This window comes from Phaethon aethereus (assembly GCF_964289735.1).
Source record: "Phaethon aethereus genome assembly, chromosome: 11".
NCBI classification, from domain to species: Eukaryota; Metazoa; Chordata; class Aves; order Phaethontiformes; family Phaethontidae; genus Phaethon; species Phaethon aethereus.
In genome coordinates this window covers 18,407,088-18,424,381 of record NC_138587.1, presented here as the reverse complement: position 1 = coordinate 18,424,381, position 17,294 = coordinate 18,407,088, and the positions used below count along the sequence as shown (strand labels likewise).

At 38.6% G+C, this 17,294-nt stretch overlaps 1 protein-coding gene across 1 annotated transcript; it reads left to right on the top strand.

Moving 5' to 3' along the window:
* Positions 1–3,659: 3,659 nt before the first annotated feature.
* RFT1 (RFT1 glycolipid translocator homolog) lies at positions 3,660–16,599 on the top strand (the record flags this gene model as incomplete). The annotated part of the gene is made up of 13 exons (XM_082004418.1): positions 3,660–3,722; positions 3,844–3,929; positions 4,641–4,757; positions 6,611–6,800; positions 7,397–7,498; positions 8,894–9,028; positions 9,971–10,049; positions 10,325–10,375; positions 11,755–11,885; positions 13,119–13,263; positions 13,847–13,952; positions 15,282–15,531; positions 16,435–16,599. 13 exons carry the CDS (start codon positions 3,660–3,662, stop codon positions 16,597–16,599), a joined length of 1,620 nt encoding a protein of 539 aa, XP_081860544.1.
* Positions 16,600–17,294: the final 695 nt, after the last annotated feature.

Sequence of the window (17,294 nt, the reverse complement as noted above, 5' to 3'; positions counted from 1 at the left end):
GCACTGAATTAACTGCAGAAGATGCCATGGAGGAGGGAGGTTGCTCAGCCAGCACCAGGGTTTTTGAGTATTTGTTTTGTTTGTTTCTAAAATTGATCCTGACTGCAAAGCTAAAAGCTTTCTTAGCAGCTGCAGAAATCTACAGTCTTTAGCTCACAGCCTAGTCTGTCATTTTGTGTTACATCATGCACTATTCTAGGAGGTATCAGGCAGCAGCAGAGAACTTTGCCTATGATTTCATAGCATAGTTGGTTTTCTAATGTGATTCCTCAAGGGACCTTTAAGGGAAAGGGAACCCACAAGTAAAATGCAGATATTAAAATATATTAGTAACTATAAAGTGCAGTATTTATTTGGGTTAATAAAATGCAAATTTGCTATTGATCCTGTATACCGGATTTGATTTTGGTTCTGCAATGAGGTCTTTGTTTTAGAACAGATGAGAAGTCGCAAGGCTTGTTTTAAGGTCTCACTACTGATTTAATAGGTTCTTGCTTCCCAGTCTCACTTCATCATTAATTTGGGAATTTTTGCCCCGAAGGAAATTAGCTCTAATATTTCAGCTGAAGATGATTTCCCTTCTGAGGAAGTGATATTATGGAAGGTCTCTTTCTGGACTCCTGTCAATCTATATAAAGGTTGTAATTTGAAGTCAAATCCACCTTTCCTCTTGAAATACCTTATTAATGGGGTAATGAAATACACTTATCTCAAGTGGAACACAGCTACTGACCATGATGAAACACTAAGATTTTTTGTTTTGGAAGTCTGAAGGAACAGTCCCAACTCATTCAAAGGTCTGTATATATAACTGTGTGGTCTTTTTTGGACTAGTTCAGCTTTGGAGTAGATTGAAGAGGTTCTCTCTGCTGTAGAGGTTCTGCATATCTCTAATAATAACAGGGGTTTGTCCCATTGTACCGAGTCAAGGAGGGTTTGTTTTGTGCTGGAGGAACATCCAGACTAGTTTAGTTCCAGATGCAGCCTAACCTTTGTAGTAGTTAGTTTTTGCCGTTTGGAAAGTGAACTATTTTAGTGTCTGCTGCCACAGCCAGTTGCCTCAGGACAACCAAAAGGGGTGTGTGTTGCTCTAAGTGGCCATTGCCTGCTGTGGGAATTGGAGAAATATTCTTTTTAATTGTGTATTCTTGTGAAGCTTTCTTGACACTGTATGCCAGTTCAGTAACTTGGTCCTCCTTTAAGTTAGAATTATTCTCAAATTATGTTAAAAAAATAAGTATTTTCTGTCAACTCAGTCGTTAAGCCTGCTCACACACAATTGTGAATAAAACCAAGTTAGCCAATAGGTCAATTTGTAAGTTTGAAATACTGCTCTTATTCTGGTTTTGACTTGTGTTGTGACACTTGTGTTGTGACAACTATTATGAGTTGGCCTATTCTAACTACTGTTCTGACATAACCTGCAGTAGAATCTAAAAGGAGCTAGCAGAGTAAAAATACTCACTTGCAGTCTAACCTGAAGCCTGTGCTGAGCCGACTGACCAGTGTGTCTTGCCGCTGGCTGCCTCAAAGGCCGGTTGCCATCTAGTGGCTTAGATCATTAATGCCAAAAGGGTGTAAGTAGCAAAGCTGGTTCCTATTAAAAACAGTTGAAGTTACAGTTGTTTCTCTTCTTTTTCCACCTCCACAAGCTTTGCAGCTGTTTCTGTTTCAGCTTTATGAGGTGAGAAGCCAAACTGTCCAACGAAACATCCCTAGTTGTCACTTACTGTTGCCCATGGCAGATGCCTGAAAAGGTCTATTGCCTCCAGTTAGCACACAAGTTTCTCCCGTTTTATTCCTTGAAGTTCCCTACTTTTGTCGTGTAAATGTTTGTGTATATATATAGACAGAGAATAATATGAATCCTTACTGGAGCATTGGTAGATGCTGCATGCTTTATCCTCCTCAACTCATTTTTGTTTCTGTGTGCAGCATATTTGGTAATTTGTGCTGGGTTTTAATGCCCACAGTTCAACCACCCCTATTGACATCAACACAAGCTATAACATACTAGAAATCTTTTGATTTCCGCTGTCACCGTTGTCCCAAATACACGTTCTTCCACCTGGTGTGCAGAGAGCTGAAAAACACACAGGGCCGAGATATTTGCTTTTATTCCAAATCTGCGCAGAGTTGCGTGCTAGGTGGTAGGTCCACAAAGCTAGCACGCCTCAGTTAACAGACAGAAAATATTTGTACATTTTCTACCTTCAACATCACCATTAGTGCCACTGAGAAAAGCCCAGAGACTAGGTTAAGACAACATTTTTAATTGCCTTTTCAGTTTGAGAACTGGAAAATTGCCTAAAGGAGAGGGGTGGTGGCAATGTTTCCTCCCCTCTAGCTAGAAGACCCTTCTATAACCCAGAACCTCTGTGATGTCTGTCTCTGCAATTACACAACACAGATTAGTTTCTTCTCTCTGTCCCCATCTTTCCATCTGTATAATGGGATAATAATCTCTTTTTGTTAGGTTTTTACAAGCTAGGTGTTTCCAATATTAGCATCTTAAAAGAATTCATAGGATACAGTCTTCTGCCACCTACATCCATATCTGTACATCACCTCCTTATTGTATTCCCGAAAGAATGTTATCAGGAAAAATGACCAAAGGAAAAAAATCTGAAAAACTGTACTCCAGACACGTAAAGTGGTGTGTGTAATGCCTCAGAGAAGGAGGGGATTTCATGCAGAAGACAAAGATGGTGGAGAGACTGCTCTTTGCATGAGCTTGGAGAATTTTGGTTGCTTGTCTAGCGTCTCTTAAGATCCTGATTTTAAACTCTTGCTGTTCATATTCTGTTGTTAAGTTCAAATTGAGTAGGGCTCAGATACTTCCCCCCCTTGGCCCTGCTCATAAAACAGGTTTTGACAGCTGCTTTTACACATGAAAAGTTCTTGTTCAACTGTAGCATTCCTAAGAAAAATGTGACTTTTAAGCCAGAAGCACCATTCTTTTGAATGGAATGTTCTATAACATATACAATCTTTTTCTATATTGTTGCTTTAATAATACTCTGAAATAGTCTGGAACTACCGTGCTGATTTACACTGAGTCTAAAGTCTTCTCTGCTTGGAAGACTTCAAGTCCGTGTATTACTCAGTTCAGTCTGTTACAATTAAGTGAATGAAGTGAGATGCTGTCTTCTGCCGGCAGCAGGGGTGTTCTACCTCAGTCGTGGCTGTCTTTCTCTCCTTAAAGTCAGGCAGGACCGGTGGATTTGCCCTCAGTTTAGAAAGGAATTGGTGAAACTTGCACGGAGATTTTTCAGGAGTCTCTGGAAAATAGCCCTTGTCAGAAAATGCTATTTAATGTGGTATCTCTCCTCATAAGCCAGGGTACAGTTTTTGGGGGTTGCTTTAGCGGAACACCAGCTTGCGAGGCAGAAAGCGGGCGCTGAAGGTTAGACTTAGCATCTGAGCCGACTGCAGTGCCCAGTTATTTTGGAGGTTAACCATTTACGTCAAAAGCAGTACTAAACGGGACACGTTTATCCTGTTACGTTAAGAACAGCTGGGTACGCAGAACGCGATGTCCCCGCGTCGGCCCGGAGGCCGCGGAGCTCCGGCCCGCGCTGGGGCGCCGCCCCGCCTGACGCCATCGCGGCGCGACGGCGGCGCCGCCATTTCCTGCCGGCCGGGCAGGGCGGGAGCCGATGGCCGCGCAGGACGTGCTCAGCCAGACCACCCGGCTGGCCTCCTCCAGCGCTTTGCTGCAGGTGCGGGGCCGCCCTGGGCCGCCTCCCTCCTTTTCCTCCTCCGACTCCTCCGCGGTGCCTGGCGGGAGCCGCCGCAGCCCCGCTCGGCCCGCAGGTGTTTCCCGTGCGGCTTCCTTCACAGGTGCTGTTCCGGCTGGTCACCTTCGGGTTGAACGCCTTCACCCTGCGCTACCTCTCTAGAGAGCTGATCGGCGTGGTCAACGTGAGGTGAGGAGGAGGGTGAAGAGCACCCGGGCTGGAAGGCCGTGACCCACATCCCGACCGCGCTGTTTGCCCGGAGCCTGACATACGTGAGGCTTCCCCAGCAGCAGGGCTCCCGGCGTGATGGGGCTTTTTGAAAGCGTTTGCGTTTGGTGCAGGATTTCGGGGCCTGTGGTCTGTACGGTGTGTCACTAGTAATGCTTTGCGTAACGCTGTGTAATTTTCTGTTCGGTGTTTTACAGTGTTTGACCTTTGAATGTCTCCCGAGTACTTTTTTTGTCCTGAAACAGGTACTGCTGGCCTGTTTTCTGTGTTAAATCATCAGTTTGCTGAGGAAAAGCTAGACATAATTGCATATTATACTCTATTGCTATACAATAAATTTTGCAATTGTGCTTTTGGTCTGTAGAATGCTTAAAGTATTTTTGCCATTTGAATAATCACATCACATCAACTACTTTCCCTCCTTTTTTAGGAGGTGGTGATAATTTACCTCATATCACCATGTTTTCTTTGCATACCTGTTAGATTTGTCTGTCAGGTGGTCCTGTGTAAAAACGGTCAATGATGCTACTTCATGAAGGATTTCAGAAGTAGTATGTAAAGATATATTTTTTCTTTTTTTCTTTTTTTCTTTTTTCCTTTTCTTTTTTTCTTTTTTTTAAATTTTTTTTCTTTTTTTCTTCTTTTTTCTTTTTGTCTCCTCACCTACTTTAGGCTAACTCTACTGTATTCAACAGTTGTCTTCCTAGCCAGGGAGGCATTTCGCAGAGCTTGTTTGAGTGGAAGTACGAAGAGAAACTGGACCAAAACAATTAATCTTTTGTGGATGATGTAAGATACCTTTAAAAACTTACTTCTTTAGAATTTATTTCTAACTCTTGTCTGAGAACTCACAAAACGAAAGCAAGTATTTATTTACTGAGGTAATTTTAGCATTGAGCATGTAGTAGCCTCAGTCATTTTTCAGGACTGATGCAGGAAGCTGGTCGAGTCCGTTGCTTTAGCGTTTATGGACTTGATCTCTTTTGGGAGCGTGTGGGAAAGTGCATCATGAAAGGTGTTATCAGGAGCCATTTGTTCTGCCACTTACTCTGGAGTTTCACTTATGTTGTAGCTGTTAAAGGAAAACGCTATTGCACAAATACATAGTCCTTTTTTCTTACTCTGCCTGTTTAATCTTGCTCTTTAGAGATTTCTTTTTTCCCCTTCAAACTAATTTTTTTTAAAGTCTTGAGCCCTGATGCGGTTTAATGGCATGGCAACATAAATGTTTGTGTTGGGTGGGAGAGATGTGAAAAGGTGAAAAAATGAGTTGGCATTAAGCAACAGGGAGTAAGTGGGACAACTGCCTTCAACTGCAGTGCCGTTTGCAGCAGCAAGTGGATAGCTTAAAGTCTACATGAAGCTGCAGCCAGAGAGTGTAATTGCACATTGCAGCTAAGTGGATTTTTTGACTTGGTTCTCCTTTCTGGTTCCTGGATGCATCTCTCTGCTACTTCCCCTCTCTCAGATCTAGCAGCTCTGCAGCCACAGTTAGGTGGGTTAGGGAGTAAGTTTACCTGCCTGACAATGTGGTAAACTACCCACCTGTGCATGACAAAATAGTAGTCTTCCATTGGGGCACTCTATTGACTCCCTGGAACTGCACAGCTATTAGATCTGGCCCAGGAATGGGGGGTTATGCATGATCAGCTGCATCCAGGTATAAAGAGGAGGGATTGTTCCTTGTAGGGATAGTTTAATACTAGTATTTTAAATGTATTACATCTGTTTGCTGTCTTATAATCAGTTTTCTGCTATTTGACAGCCTTTCAAGTGGGTGTTAAATGATGGTTAACGATGACTGTGTGCACCTTTTTCTTTTTAAACTTTTCCTCATAGACAAGCATAACTTAAAATGAAGATTAACTTTCTTGAAGGATCTGAAATACGTCTTAGGAGCTTGATGTCAAATACCTTAGGGGTTTGATAATGGGAGGGTCAAATAGATCCTGCTGCAATGATGTAAAACTTTCTGCACTCTGCCAGAAGCTTCGTGTTCCTGAAGCAGTGTCGACAGAAGGTAATACACGTCTGCACTTCTGTGCCTAGCTTGGCTTTTTAGCTACAGTTACTAATCAGAGTGGCTCTGAGCTACAGTAGAACATTGTGAAGTGGCATACCTGAGGTGCAGGCATGCATTTTCTTCTGCTCACTCTGCTGTCACTCTTTGGAGAACCAATGATTTCTGAAAGAGTGAGACTACCAGTTGGAGTCGTGGCATCTTTATCTGTTATAGCAAGATCCAGCAAAGCTTGTCTGCCAAACCCCTGGTAACCACAGACTACAAAAATTGCAGCAATGAGGGGTTTGCAGTATTCTGCAGACTGACGTGGGATCCGAATTGTTTGGTCCTAGGGAACAAGAAATGCAGATAGTTGACCTTATGTTAGGTTCTTCAGTAGAAAATAGACAAGTCAGAAAAATGTTTTCTGTGTCTTGTAAAGAATGTCTTAAAGATGTTTGTTACCAAAAAAAATGTATTCTTGGTATAGTAACAGTAGAAATTAATTCCTCAGAGCCTTTTTTTTAAAATTATTGTGGCCATATGTGACATTTTAATCTAATTAATCCCAATTTTCTTCGGGTTTTGTTTTCTGCTAAAGTAACATTTCAATTGATTTGCTTTTATGTTAATTTTTTAGAGTCCCTCTTGGTGTTTTTTGGTCTATTTTCTTGGGCTTAGTCTGGCTACACTTGCTTGAAGTACCTGATCCTTCTGTGGTTCCTCATTATCAGGCTGGCGTAGTGGCATTTGGTCTTTCTGCAATTATTGAACTTCTGGGAGAACCATTCTGGGTTTTAGCACAAGCTCATTTGTTTGTGAGACTTAAGGTTAGTAAAGTACATGGGGGCGGGGTGTGTGTGGGGTGTGTGTGTGAATTATCTTTATTGACAAGAACAGTTTACTGAACTAGATCTTTGTATATTCAAGCATATAAAAAGAAACACTTGTGTCTACTGTTCAGTACGGTATGACATAGTTGTAACAGATAGGAATTTGTACCTGTTAAAGAAAGAAAGTTAGTTCATGTAGAAATTATCACTTTAGTGGTCATTAAATACTTAATAGTTTTAATTGGAGAGGCACACAGCTTCCACAGTTTTGCATTTCAACTGATTCTTGATATGAAATTGTGAAATGTAACAGTTGACATGATTGTCTCAAGCAAATTTTTCTCACTTATGTCCCATACAAAGGACGGGGAAAGTGCAGTGGAGAAATTGTGAAATGCAAGAATAGAAAATATACAGAGACGTTACAGTCTAAGATGCCCAACTCAGCAGAAGGAAACTGTGATAAAGTCACAGTGATTTTGAAAGTCTTATATTCCTACATAAATTCTGTATGGGAAACTAATATATTTTAAATTTGTGTATGTGGTTAAGTTGGCAGAAAATAAACCTTCTCTATTTTCTCTTTCTTAAAGGTAATTGCTGAAAGCCTTTCAGTAGTGTCAAAATGCATTTTGACGGTTATTTTAGTAGTCCTTTATCCTCAGTGGGGCCTCTACATTTTTTCCTTGGCTCAGGTAAGTTTCCTGTGTTCTCTTTTTCTATAAATTCTTGATTCATCTGAATTTTTACTTGCCTTGGACATGTAATCTGCAAAATAACTTTGGAGAGGTGAGAGAAAATGCTCCTGGGAGGTTAAAGGTTTATCACTTGTATTTAGTATTTTCCCTGATACTTGAAATTGACTTGGCACTTTGACCTTGAGCAGTTTAATGGAGGTACAGGAAAGCACTTTGTGAAGGCAAATTTTGTAAATAAGGTTATGTTATTCTGTATAAGCTTTATGTTGACTCTTTTTCTTGATGAGTTGCACATTCTAATGCTTGAAGACTCTGTTCACCACCTGGCTTCAGAATTAATGTTAGGCTTTGGATTCTACTGTGTATAAGATTATAATCACATGTAACTTTATCCACCTGTACCACCAACCTGTATCACCTTATCAGAAGGTGCTAATGATGTGTAACATCTATTCGGGTTAAAACTTGCTTTACTGCAATGAAGAGGGGATATATTAGCACCTGAAAAATAGGGTTGTGCCTATGCGCTATCAGTTCACCTAAAAATAAAAACGTGATTCACCTCAGACGTGGACATTAAGTTATTTTTTTGCTCAGTTTTTGTAGTGATTGTAGTGGGTAGCTTATAATTGATGGAAGTTGGAGAAAAGGAGGCTGAGGGGAGATCTTATTGTTCCCTACAACTATCTGAAAGGAGCTTGTAGGGAGGTGTGTGTCAGTCTCTTTTCCCCAAGAAGCAAGTGACAGGACAAGAGGAAATGGCCTCCAGATGTGCCAGGGGAGGTTTAGATTGGGTATTAGGAAAAATTTCTTCACTGAAAGGATTGCCAAGCTTTGGAACAGGCTGCCCAGGTAAGTGGGGGAGTCACCATCCCTGGAGGTATTTAAAAGACGTGTAGATGTGGTGCTTAGGGACATGGCTTAGTGGTGGACTTGGCAGTGCTAGTTTAACAGTTGGACTTGATGATCTTAAAGGTCCTTTCCAACCTACGTGATTCTGTGAAGACAGACATGTAAATAGTAGCTACTGTGTCGACTTTATTTTTGACTGAATGAATGATTGCTTTATAATTGGATTTTCATAATTTTAAAAATGCTGAACAGAACATGAAAGTTAGCAAAGGGCTCACATCACCTGCTGATTAAAAAAAAGGAAAAAATTCAACAGCATTCTTTAGAGGTGTTAACGTCTTTACCTAGTTTAATAATTGACAGGAATAAGGATACTTGCTACGTTTATTTACTACTAAGTAAAGTAAGTATCCTCAGCAGAGGATACTAATACTTACTGTGTTTTCTTCTCATTGAATTTGGAACTCTATGCAATTCTACATTTGTAAGTTAATTTTATATCACTGTTTGTTCTTGTTCTGTCCTTCCCTGTCTTTCCAGCTTTTATATGCCAGTGTTCTGGTAATGTGCTATGTAATCTATTTTGTGATGTTTTTGGGATCTCCTGAAGCAACAAAGAAGTCATTCCCAGTTGCTAGAATGAAAGCTCTATTACCTAACTGGGTGGAAGATGAGGTAGGTTGCACGGTTCATTTCTTGATTTCTGCACCCACCCCCCCGCCCCGGTCTTTGTTGAGAGAGCTTTGAAAATTAGTTTGCAAGAGTGGAGTTAATTGAGTGATTTTGGGGATAGCTCTGCACTGTAGAAGATATGACCGATTAAGGAAAAAAGAATTACATAAAAATGCTGCTTGTAGTTTGTATTAGTAAAATCCTTGTCAGAAAAACTTTATGAAATGACCTCTTTGTGGTTGTGGGCGTGTTGCTGATTTATCTTTTAGTATCTTTGCACAAACCATTAACTGGAGATAAAACATTTGCAGTGTGCAAGGGAATGACCAGGTATCACTGGGTCTGAGGCAGGAAGGAAACCTGAACCATTTTACCATGGATTTTGGTGCTTGGACTTTTCCACAAAATAAACATGGTGGTATATGGCATCCTACAGCTACTCAAATATCTCTGATATTCTCTCAAAAGAAAATGAGGCAAAGAAAGAAATGAAAAGGTACGGTGAGGAAGATGACATTTCGAAAAAGATTTACAGGTTGAAAAGATAAAGGTGATTCTTGGTTGCAAGACTTGTAGGGACAGTCTGAAAGAACAGTAAAAAAAATTATATCTACAATGAAGGTGAAAGTTCTATTGGCATGCTAAATGGCATCTTTTTTTTCCCCATCTCTAACTTTGATTAGTAAATTCTGTAGAAAGCTTGTTTGAATACTTGATCTGCAACAACCGTTAATTTTCAGCAAGGCAAAAAGTCTTTGCTGGATCAGACTGATATTGGTGCTTGAATTTAGCAATATTTTAGATTAGTTGTTAGTAACTATGACACTGTGCGTTTTCTTATCAGTACAGTTAGAGCTAGCCTAGAGTATTGTACTGGCTTTGTATTTTCTATTTCCACTCCGCAGTTTCAGTCAGGTCTATTACATTTCAGTACTTTTTTTGCAGACTTTTGTTAACTGGAAGGAAGCACGGCTGACTTGGAGTTTCTTCAAACAATCCTTCTTGAAACAGATTTTGACAGAGGGTGAGGCTTGACACATAGTTGTGCTGGAGAAGGGCTAGTCAATACTATCTATAAAATTGACTTAAAGCTTGAGAAAGCTGGGGGGGTGTGGGCATGTGACTTTCAGACGTTGTTGTCACCAGGTGTTACCAACCTGAATGAAGTTTTTGAGGGTATTCTGAACCCTGCTGTCCTGTTTGACTTTGTCTTTTGAATACTTAATATTGGAAGTGCCTGAGCAAGTATTGGGAAAGATTTAGGGACTTGTTCTTAAGCTCTTTATTTTGAACTTACAGGTGAACGATATGTGATGACTTTTTTGAATGTGTTAAATTTTGCAGATCAGGGTAAGTGTGATGGTTCTGAAAATGAGTTGAAGTATTTGAAGATAACTTGAAAATCTGAGATTTCAAAGCCTTTGTGACTTTGAGATACATTTCAGAGAATGATTGATACAGAAATAATGTAATTTAAGCTCCTGGGTTTTAATTTTTTCTTTGGGTCAAAACTTTCCAATTGTATACGATACCATGTGTCTTTTTTCTAAAAAAAAAAAAAAAAAACAAAAAAAAAAAACCCCAACAAAACCCTTCATTAGTATACGTTGTATTATAGTTGTCTGTTTTCAGTTTTTGTAATTCTGTTTTCCTGCTGTTTTCTGTCCTCCTTGTGAATCTGTTAGCTGTTACAGCAAGAACATATTTTTTTATAGCATTGCATCTCAAAACTGAATTACGTTCTGTAAAAGAATTCAGTGTGATTAGAGTAATGTATGGCACTAGCCATTCAGATGACTGAGTTGGCAGCACCTTGGGTTTTTGTAGCTTGGGGAAGGAAAATAGGCTGTAATTGTTATCCCACTGTTAGCTTCTTGGCTAGTTTGAATTACTTTTAATTGCTGGCAGTAGTATGTTCCCCCATAAATCCCGAGTATATCTGCTTGCCACCAGTAACTGTGGCCGCTTCTCATCCTCCTCCTCTGCAGAACAATTGAGCTGCTTCTTACTTGAAAGGGTCTTTAAATGAGCAATGACTAAAAAAAAAATGCCTGTACTCTCAAAATCTTGAGAAACATTGGTTCAAGTCCTATAAATCAGCCAGAACCTTATTAATTTCACTGTGAATGTGTAAAGCACTTATCCATATGCCTGACTTTGTATGCTCTCAGTGACTGTACTCTGTGTGTGAGTGTGTGTATATATATGTATACACACATATGTAGATGTCTTAGCAGGCTGGGAGCAGTATCTTGCTGAGAATGGAAGTGCTGGTAAAATGTCATGTAGGATTGCTCTCCCACTTCACTTAAAGTAAAAAGAAAGAATAACCTCACACTAAAAATAGCTATCTTTCTGTTCTGCTATATCAGTAAATCGTTACATTCCTGTTCTCATTCAGTGAAATTCATCAGGATCTTTTAACTTCCTCTACAGTAAGAATTTTAAATGTGGCTTGGTGCTGTTACTAGATTCATATCTCTGTAGTTGATGCTTTTATCCTAGCTTTGCATCTGAGCAAGCCTTGTAATTTTGAGTTGTGGTTGCTGTTGACTGTCAGAATTTTTAGGGAACACTGCTTTACTGTTGTGCTAAATTCCACTTGTTTTCTATTTGTTTGGTGGAAATGTTAAATTAGTATTCATGTAATTGTTAAAGACTTGGAATTAAAAATGCATCTAAAAAATTACAGGTTGCTGCTATGTTGTTGTGTTTTGGTTTTTTTAAAGGTGTATATGATATCGTGAATAATCTTGGTTCACTGGTGGCCAGGTTTATCTTTTTGCCTATTGAGGAGAGTTTTTATATCTTTTTTGCTAAAGTATTGGAAAGAGGGAAGCATGTAAAGGATCAGAAGCAGGTATGTTTATTTTGGATTAATTACATGTCAAATGCTTGATTTTTATTACAGATAAGTTGCATCACAGAAGTGTGACTGACAGAAGTGTGTGTTTAAATTTGAGTATAAAGGCTGTTAAAATTGGAAAGTTGAAGTGGAGAACAAAAATGTCAAGTGAGGCTGGACCAAAAAGAAAAGAAAATAGGTAAAATCCTAATGAAATAGAAATTAAGATATGCAGCGGCATAGTACTGCCTTGTATTATACTGAAGTTAACGTCATCCGCTCCAAACAGTGTGATATAAACCCTATTGTACTGTGTATTTCCAGGTATACTTAGGCAATTATTTAAATCATGAAAGTATGCTATTTCTATCAAAAAATTCTGTCTGAAAATATTTGATTTACTTGAAAATATAAGTAGCAGTTAAGTATGAAACAATCATCTTTCCAAAGAGTGCACTTTTGGGAAGAAAAGAATTGTATTTTGCTTGAGCTTTTGAATTGTTTGTGGCGTATCAATCGTTAAATGAACAAGAGTTTTGTTCCACAGAGTCATATTTGTGCATGCTCTAGGTAAGAAATTCTTGATCAGTCATGAAGGTCAGCCTGGGCTTTTGTCTGATACTATGAAATCTTTTTGCAGTAACCCTGTTACTTGCACATCAGCATGCAGTTAAACAAATCCCATGTTTCAGGTCATTGGTGTGCTAAGAAAGTTGTATGTATATATGTATTTTATATATAATGTGCCTGATACGTATAACTGGCAAAATGATTATGAGTTTTCACTCTGTGTAGTGAAATTACATTACCTTACAATAACTACAGGAATGCTTCTTGTAATGAGGTAGTAGAACTGACAAGTTACTTGTTCTGGTGTGGCAAATCCTGTAGTCCCATGCAGCAAAAAAAATCTGACCCTCCTGCTGACTCAAACTGTGGCCATGGGCAGATGCTGTGCACTTCTTTGCCGCTTACTTGCTGTTAAAGAGGTGCAAGTGTTTGCACATTTCCTTGAACAGACATGTTCATGGCTAGTACTTGTGTAGAATTTGTAATGTGTAAAACATAGAATGGAATGATAAATGTATAAAAATTCTTGGAAGTTAAGACCATGTGTATGGCTAATTCGGTAACAAAGAATACGTTTCACACCTTTTAACACTGTGCAAACTTTTTTTTCTGTGAAGTAGCTTTTCTATGTGAAAATATTTTGATTCTGACTCATGTAATTGTCAAATTTTTTTTCAGGATGATGTTGCTATGGCTGCGAATGTATTGGAACTGCTGTTGAAACTTGTACTTCTGATTGGCCTTACCATCACAGTTTTTGGCTATGCCTATTCTCAGCTGGCTCTGGATATTTATGGAGGCTCAATGCTCAGTTCTGGAACAGGTAAAAATTTATCGAGCTGGCAGAGAAGCCATTCTTTAAGGAGAGAAGCTGCAGCTATTATGAATTCCTGGGTAAATCAGTAGAATTTTTTTTTTTTCCTGTAAAACTCCTATTGAAATCAGTGACTTAGCTTGTCTGAATCCAGAATGCATGCCTTCGTAATAGCGTCTTTAATATGTAGTTACTTAAACTGAAATATACTGATGGTTTTATTGCTTTTAGTACCTCATAATGACTATTGAGTTAATTTCCATAAACTTCTGTACAATAGAAGTTTTGGGTTATGAGGAATATAAATTTTTAATGAGGAAATCCCTTTTAATAAAGTACTTTTTTTGATGGGTATCTCTTCTGTTACTATAATAACTGCTATTCTTGGGTGTTTGGGGTTTTATTTTTGTTTTTATTTTGCCTTGTTTGTTTGTGTTCTTGTCAAGATATGTAGACAGGAAACTTGTTCAAATGAACTTAATTTTCCATTATTAGTGATAACATTACAACTTTTATCTCTTAGTGAGTGTAAAAACAAAGAAGTTTTATAAAAGAAATTATAATCTACTTACCATTCTAACATGTTTTTTAGGTCCAGATCTCCTTCGATGTTACTCTTTATATGTCCTATTTCTTGCTATCAACGGAGTAACAGAATGTTTTACGTTTGCTTTGATGTGCAAGGAAGAGGTAGACAGGTAGGAGATAGTATCACAGAATATTCCTGTAATTAGTCTGCATGTGGTTTGCTTGGAGCTCAGTATGTAAACAGAACAATTGTTCTATGGGGGTATGTGCTTGGAAATGCTTTTTTTCCAAAGAGCAAATTTTTTTCTGCAGTCACTTCAAGAACTATGTTCCTTGTCTCTAGAGCCAGGTGCAACAGATAGGCAAGCCAACACGTGCTGCTTTTGTCTTTTACATGCTTGTATTTGTTGATAAACATTGATGTTCCTAAAAACTTACTTGTAATGACCTTATAAAGAGATGGGTGCATTTGAAATCAGCATATAAATATCCTGGCCCACTGAAAACCAACTCCTTCTTTAGCTGTCTGCATGTAGATTTAAGTGTAGAAGTTTTAGCAAATGTTTAAACGTTTGGGTAAAAAGGTCAGAAATTAAGAAATGAAAAGGTTGTTAAATTAGCTTTTGGTACATCACTAACTGGAAAAGTAATTTAAATTTGAAGTCTTGCTTTCTGTACATATGCGCTTGAAGTTATAGTTTAAGACAGACTATCACTTAAAACTCCATTAAATTTTACAACTGTTAAAATTTCTCATGTATGGTTACTGTAAAACAGATACGCTCCTGAATGATCTCAATTGTGGGTCTGAATTCAGTGGTTTATCTACTTCAAGTAGGTGATTGGACTAGATGACTTCCTGAGATCCCTTCCAGCCTGGATTATTTCTTGGTTTTGTGTTCGTCCTGGGTCATTGACTTTGAAGCCTGGTTGCCTTCCCAGCGCTACCTACCATCAACCTTTTTTCACTTAGGTAGCAGCTATTCCTTACAAGGCCTTTTCAAATGAATTTCAATGAGGCCTGCTTTCCATGGTCATAGTATGTTTTAGAGTTAGCAAGGGCTACTTTCACGACCCCTGTAAAGTGTGTGAGCTTTTTTTCAAAGCCACTGTTCAGAGCAGAAACTAAATAAAGCATCATCTTGTTGAGCATTATTTTTCTTTAATACATAGCTAAAACAAAATAGCAAAAAATGCACGTTTTTACATTACTAATCATTGTGACTAAATTTGACTTTCTGAAATGAGTATACAGATGTTTAGTGAAATAGAATTTCCCTCACATGATGTAGTTCTTGGTTCGTTCGATGCATTTTCCATTCTTTCATTGAATTTTTTTATTAACAGCTCAGTTCTCAAATTTATCTTCTATTAGAAGATTGTAAGAGAATTTATCTTCCCCATCTTAGAAAATAAATTGTGGTATTTCTTTCAAGGTAAAGTTAGTAAATAAATACTGTAACAGTACACACTGTTAAGCTATTTCTTTTTTTCCCTAGGTACAATTTTGTTATGCTGGCCTTGTCCCTCACATTTCTGTGCATCTCTTGTTTCTTGACCTACTGGCATGGCAGTATAGGCTTTATCCTTGCCAACTGCTTTAACATGGGTATTCGAATAGCTCACAGCATTCATTATATCTATGATTACTTCAAAGAAAGCACTTACAGGCCTTTGACAGGCTTGCTTCCCTCACCGTTTTTGGTACTCATTTATATCATAAGTGGAGTAATCACTGGTTTCTCAGAGGTAAGGATCTTTCTCAGATTTTGCTTTCACTGTAAAAGTTGGTGTCAAATGACTTCTTTGTCCAGAAGCAGAGAAATACCATTAGCACAACAGGCTTATGTGGATAGGCTGGAAGACTTCCATTATGGGCAAGGCAAGATTAGATATTAAGAGATTTTATCTTTGATACAAAATTATCTCTGCCACCTGTAGAAGGTATATCTGACGTGTAAAATAAAATTTAACACCTTTGTGCTCTCTGTAGCTAAATCCATGTCCTTAGTTCTTAATAATAATTGAAATTTTGCAGTAGAACAAATAAACTGTTATTAAAAATTCTGTAGTAATAAAGTGATAGAGGAAAAACAATCAAAACAAGAACAGGAGCAGAAATTGCCAAGAGCACACTTATCACATGTACTCAAGACTACAAGAGGGTAATTGCACAGACTGATTATTACGGAGATGGTAGCATTTCAATGTACAAAAACTTGAGAGATTGAAAATGCATTACGCCTTATAAAGGAGAGCTTTATATTTTGTAATGGGAGATTTCCAGCAGGGTTTTGTTAGAAAATAGCCTAATACATTGTTGCAAAGTAGCAGACTTGTGTGATAGCACCAGCAGAGTTTTCCTAATATCTCAATTAACATATTTCTGCATGCCAGATACCTGGTAAATGTGGAAGCTACTACTATCTACTGAATGCTCATTTTTTGCTGATGGAATTTTCTAAAGAAAGCAGGTGTTGTGACTACTAAAGATGATTTGTGGTAGGATCAGTGCTTGTGGCAAAACTGCACTTGGCTTGGTGGTAGTGTTAGCATGGTCAAGAGAGGTGTTGGACTTTGTTTTTTATTGAGACAGTAAATCTGCTTTGTGCTGACTAGTTTTCCTGCAATTGCTTGTTTCCTTTGTTATAGGTATTCTTCTGCTGCGATAAGGGTTGGATGGCAAAGCTGATTCACATCAGCATGGGGGCTCTGTGCTTTGCAGCAACCATCGTTACTATGTTCTGCACAGAGACCAAGCTGATCCACTTTGTCAGAAGCCAGTTCCTCTCCCGGTATATGAAGAAGGGAACATGAAATGCTCCTGTGCAGAACAGTTCTTGTACATGCTTGCAGTAAAGGGCTGTATTTTTTTTTTGCATAAGATCTGTACGGAAAACGGTTTCCGCCTGTGTTTATTTGAAGCAGTAATATTGGAGTGGCAATGTAAAAGATTGCCAGCTGAATATTATTTTGTCTTCTAAACTGGTCAGTACAGTGAAAGAGAGCTGAGTAATTTTCACTTTATGCATCATTCTTTTCTAAGCTTTTCTTCTAACAGCCTCTTTGGTAATGAATGAAGATCCAAGATAACACCCTTCTGACATAACCTAGTTGACAGACCTCATGTAGAGAGCTGCCATTCTCACCAATGGGCTGTACATGTATGAAAGCATCATATGGCTTACACCTTAAGATGTAATTAAGAATGCCCTTATTTGGCATGGTAGGCTGCTTAACTGGTTCTGAAATAAATGGTCTAACAAAAAACCCCCAACCAAAACCCACAAAACAAAAGAAAAGCTGAAGAAAACACTAGAGCAAGGACCAATGGCAATATAACTGTTATTGAAGTAGAACACAAGGTGGTGCAGAGATGGAGTTGTCAGTGTTTTGAAGTGTAAAGCAGTGAACAGGAAGTTCTGATGTTTACAAGGAAATTAATGGAATACACAGCATGTGTCCATGCAAGCTATGTAAGATTATCTCATTCAGCGTATCATTTGTTTATG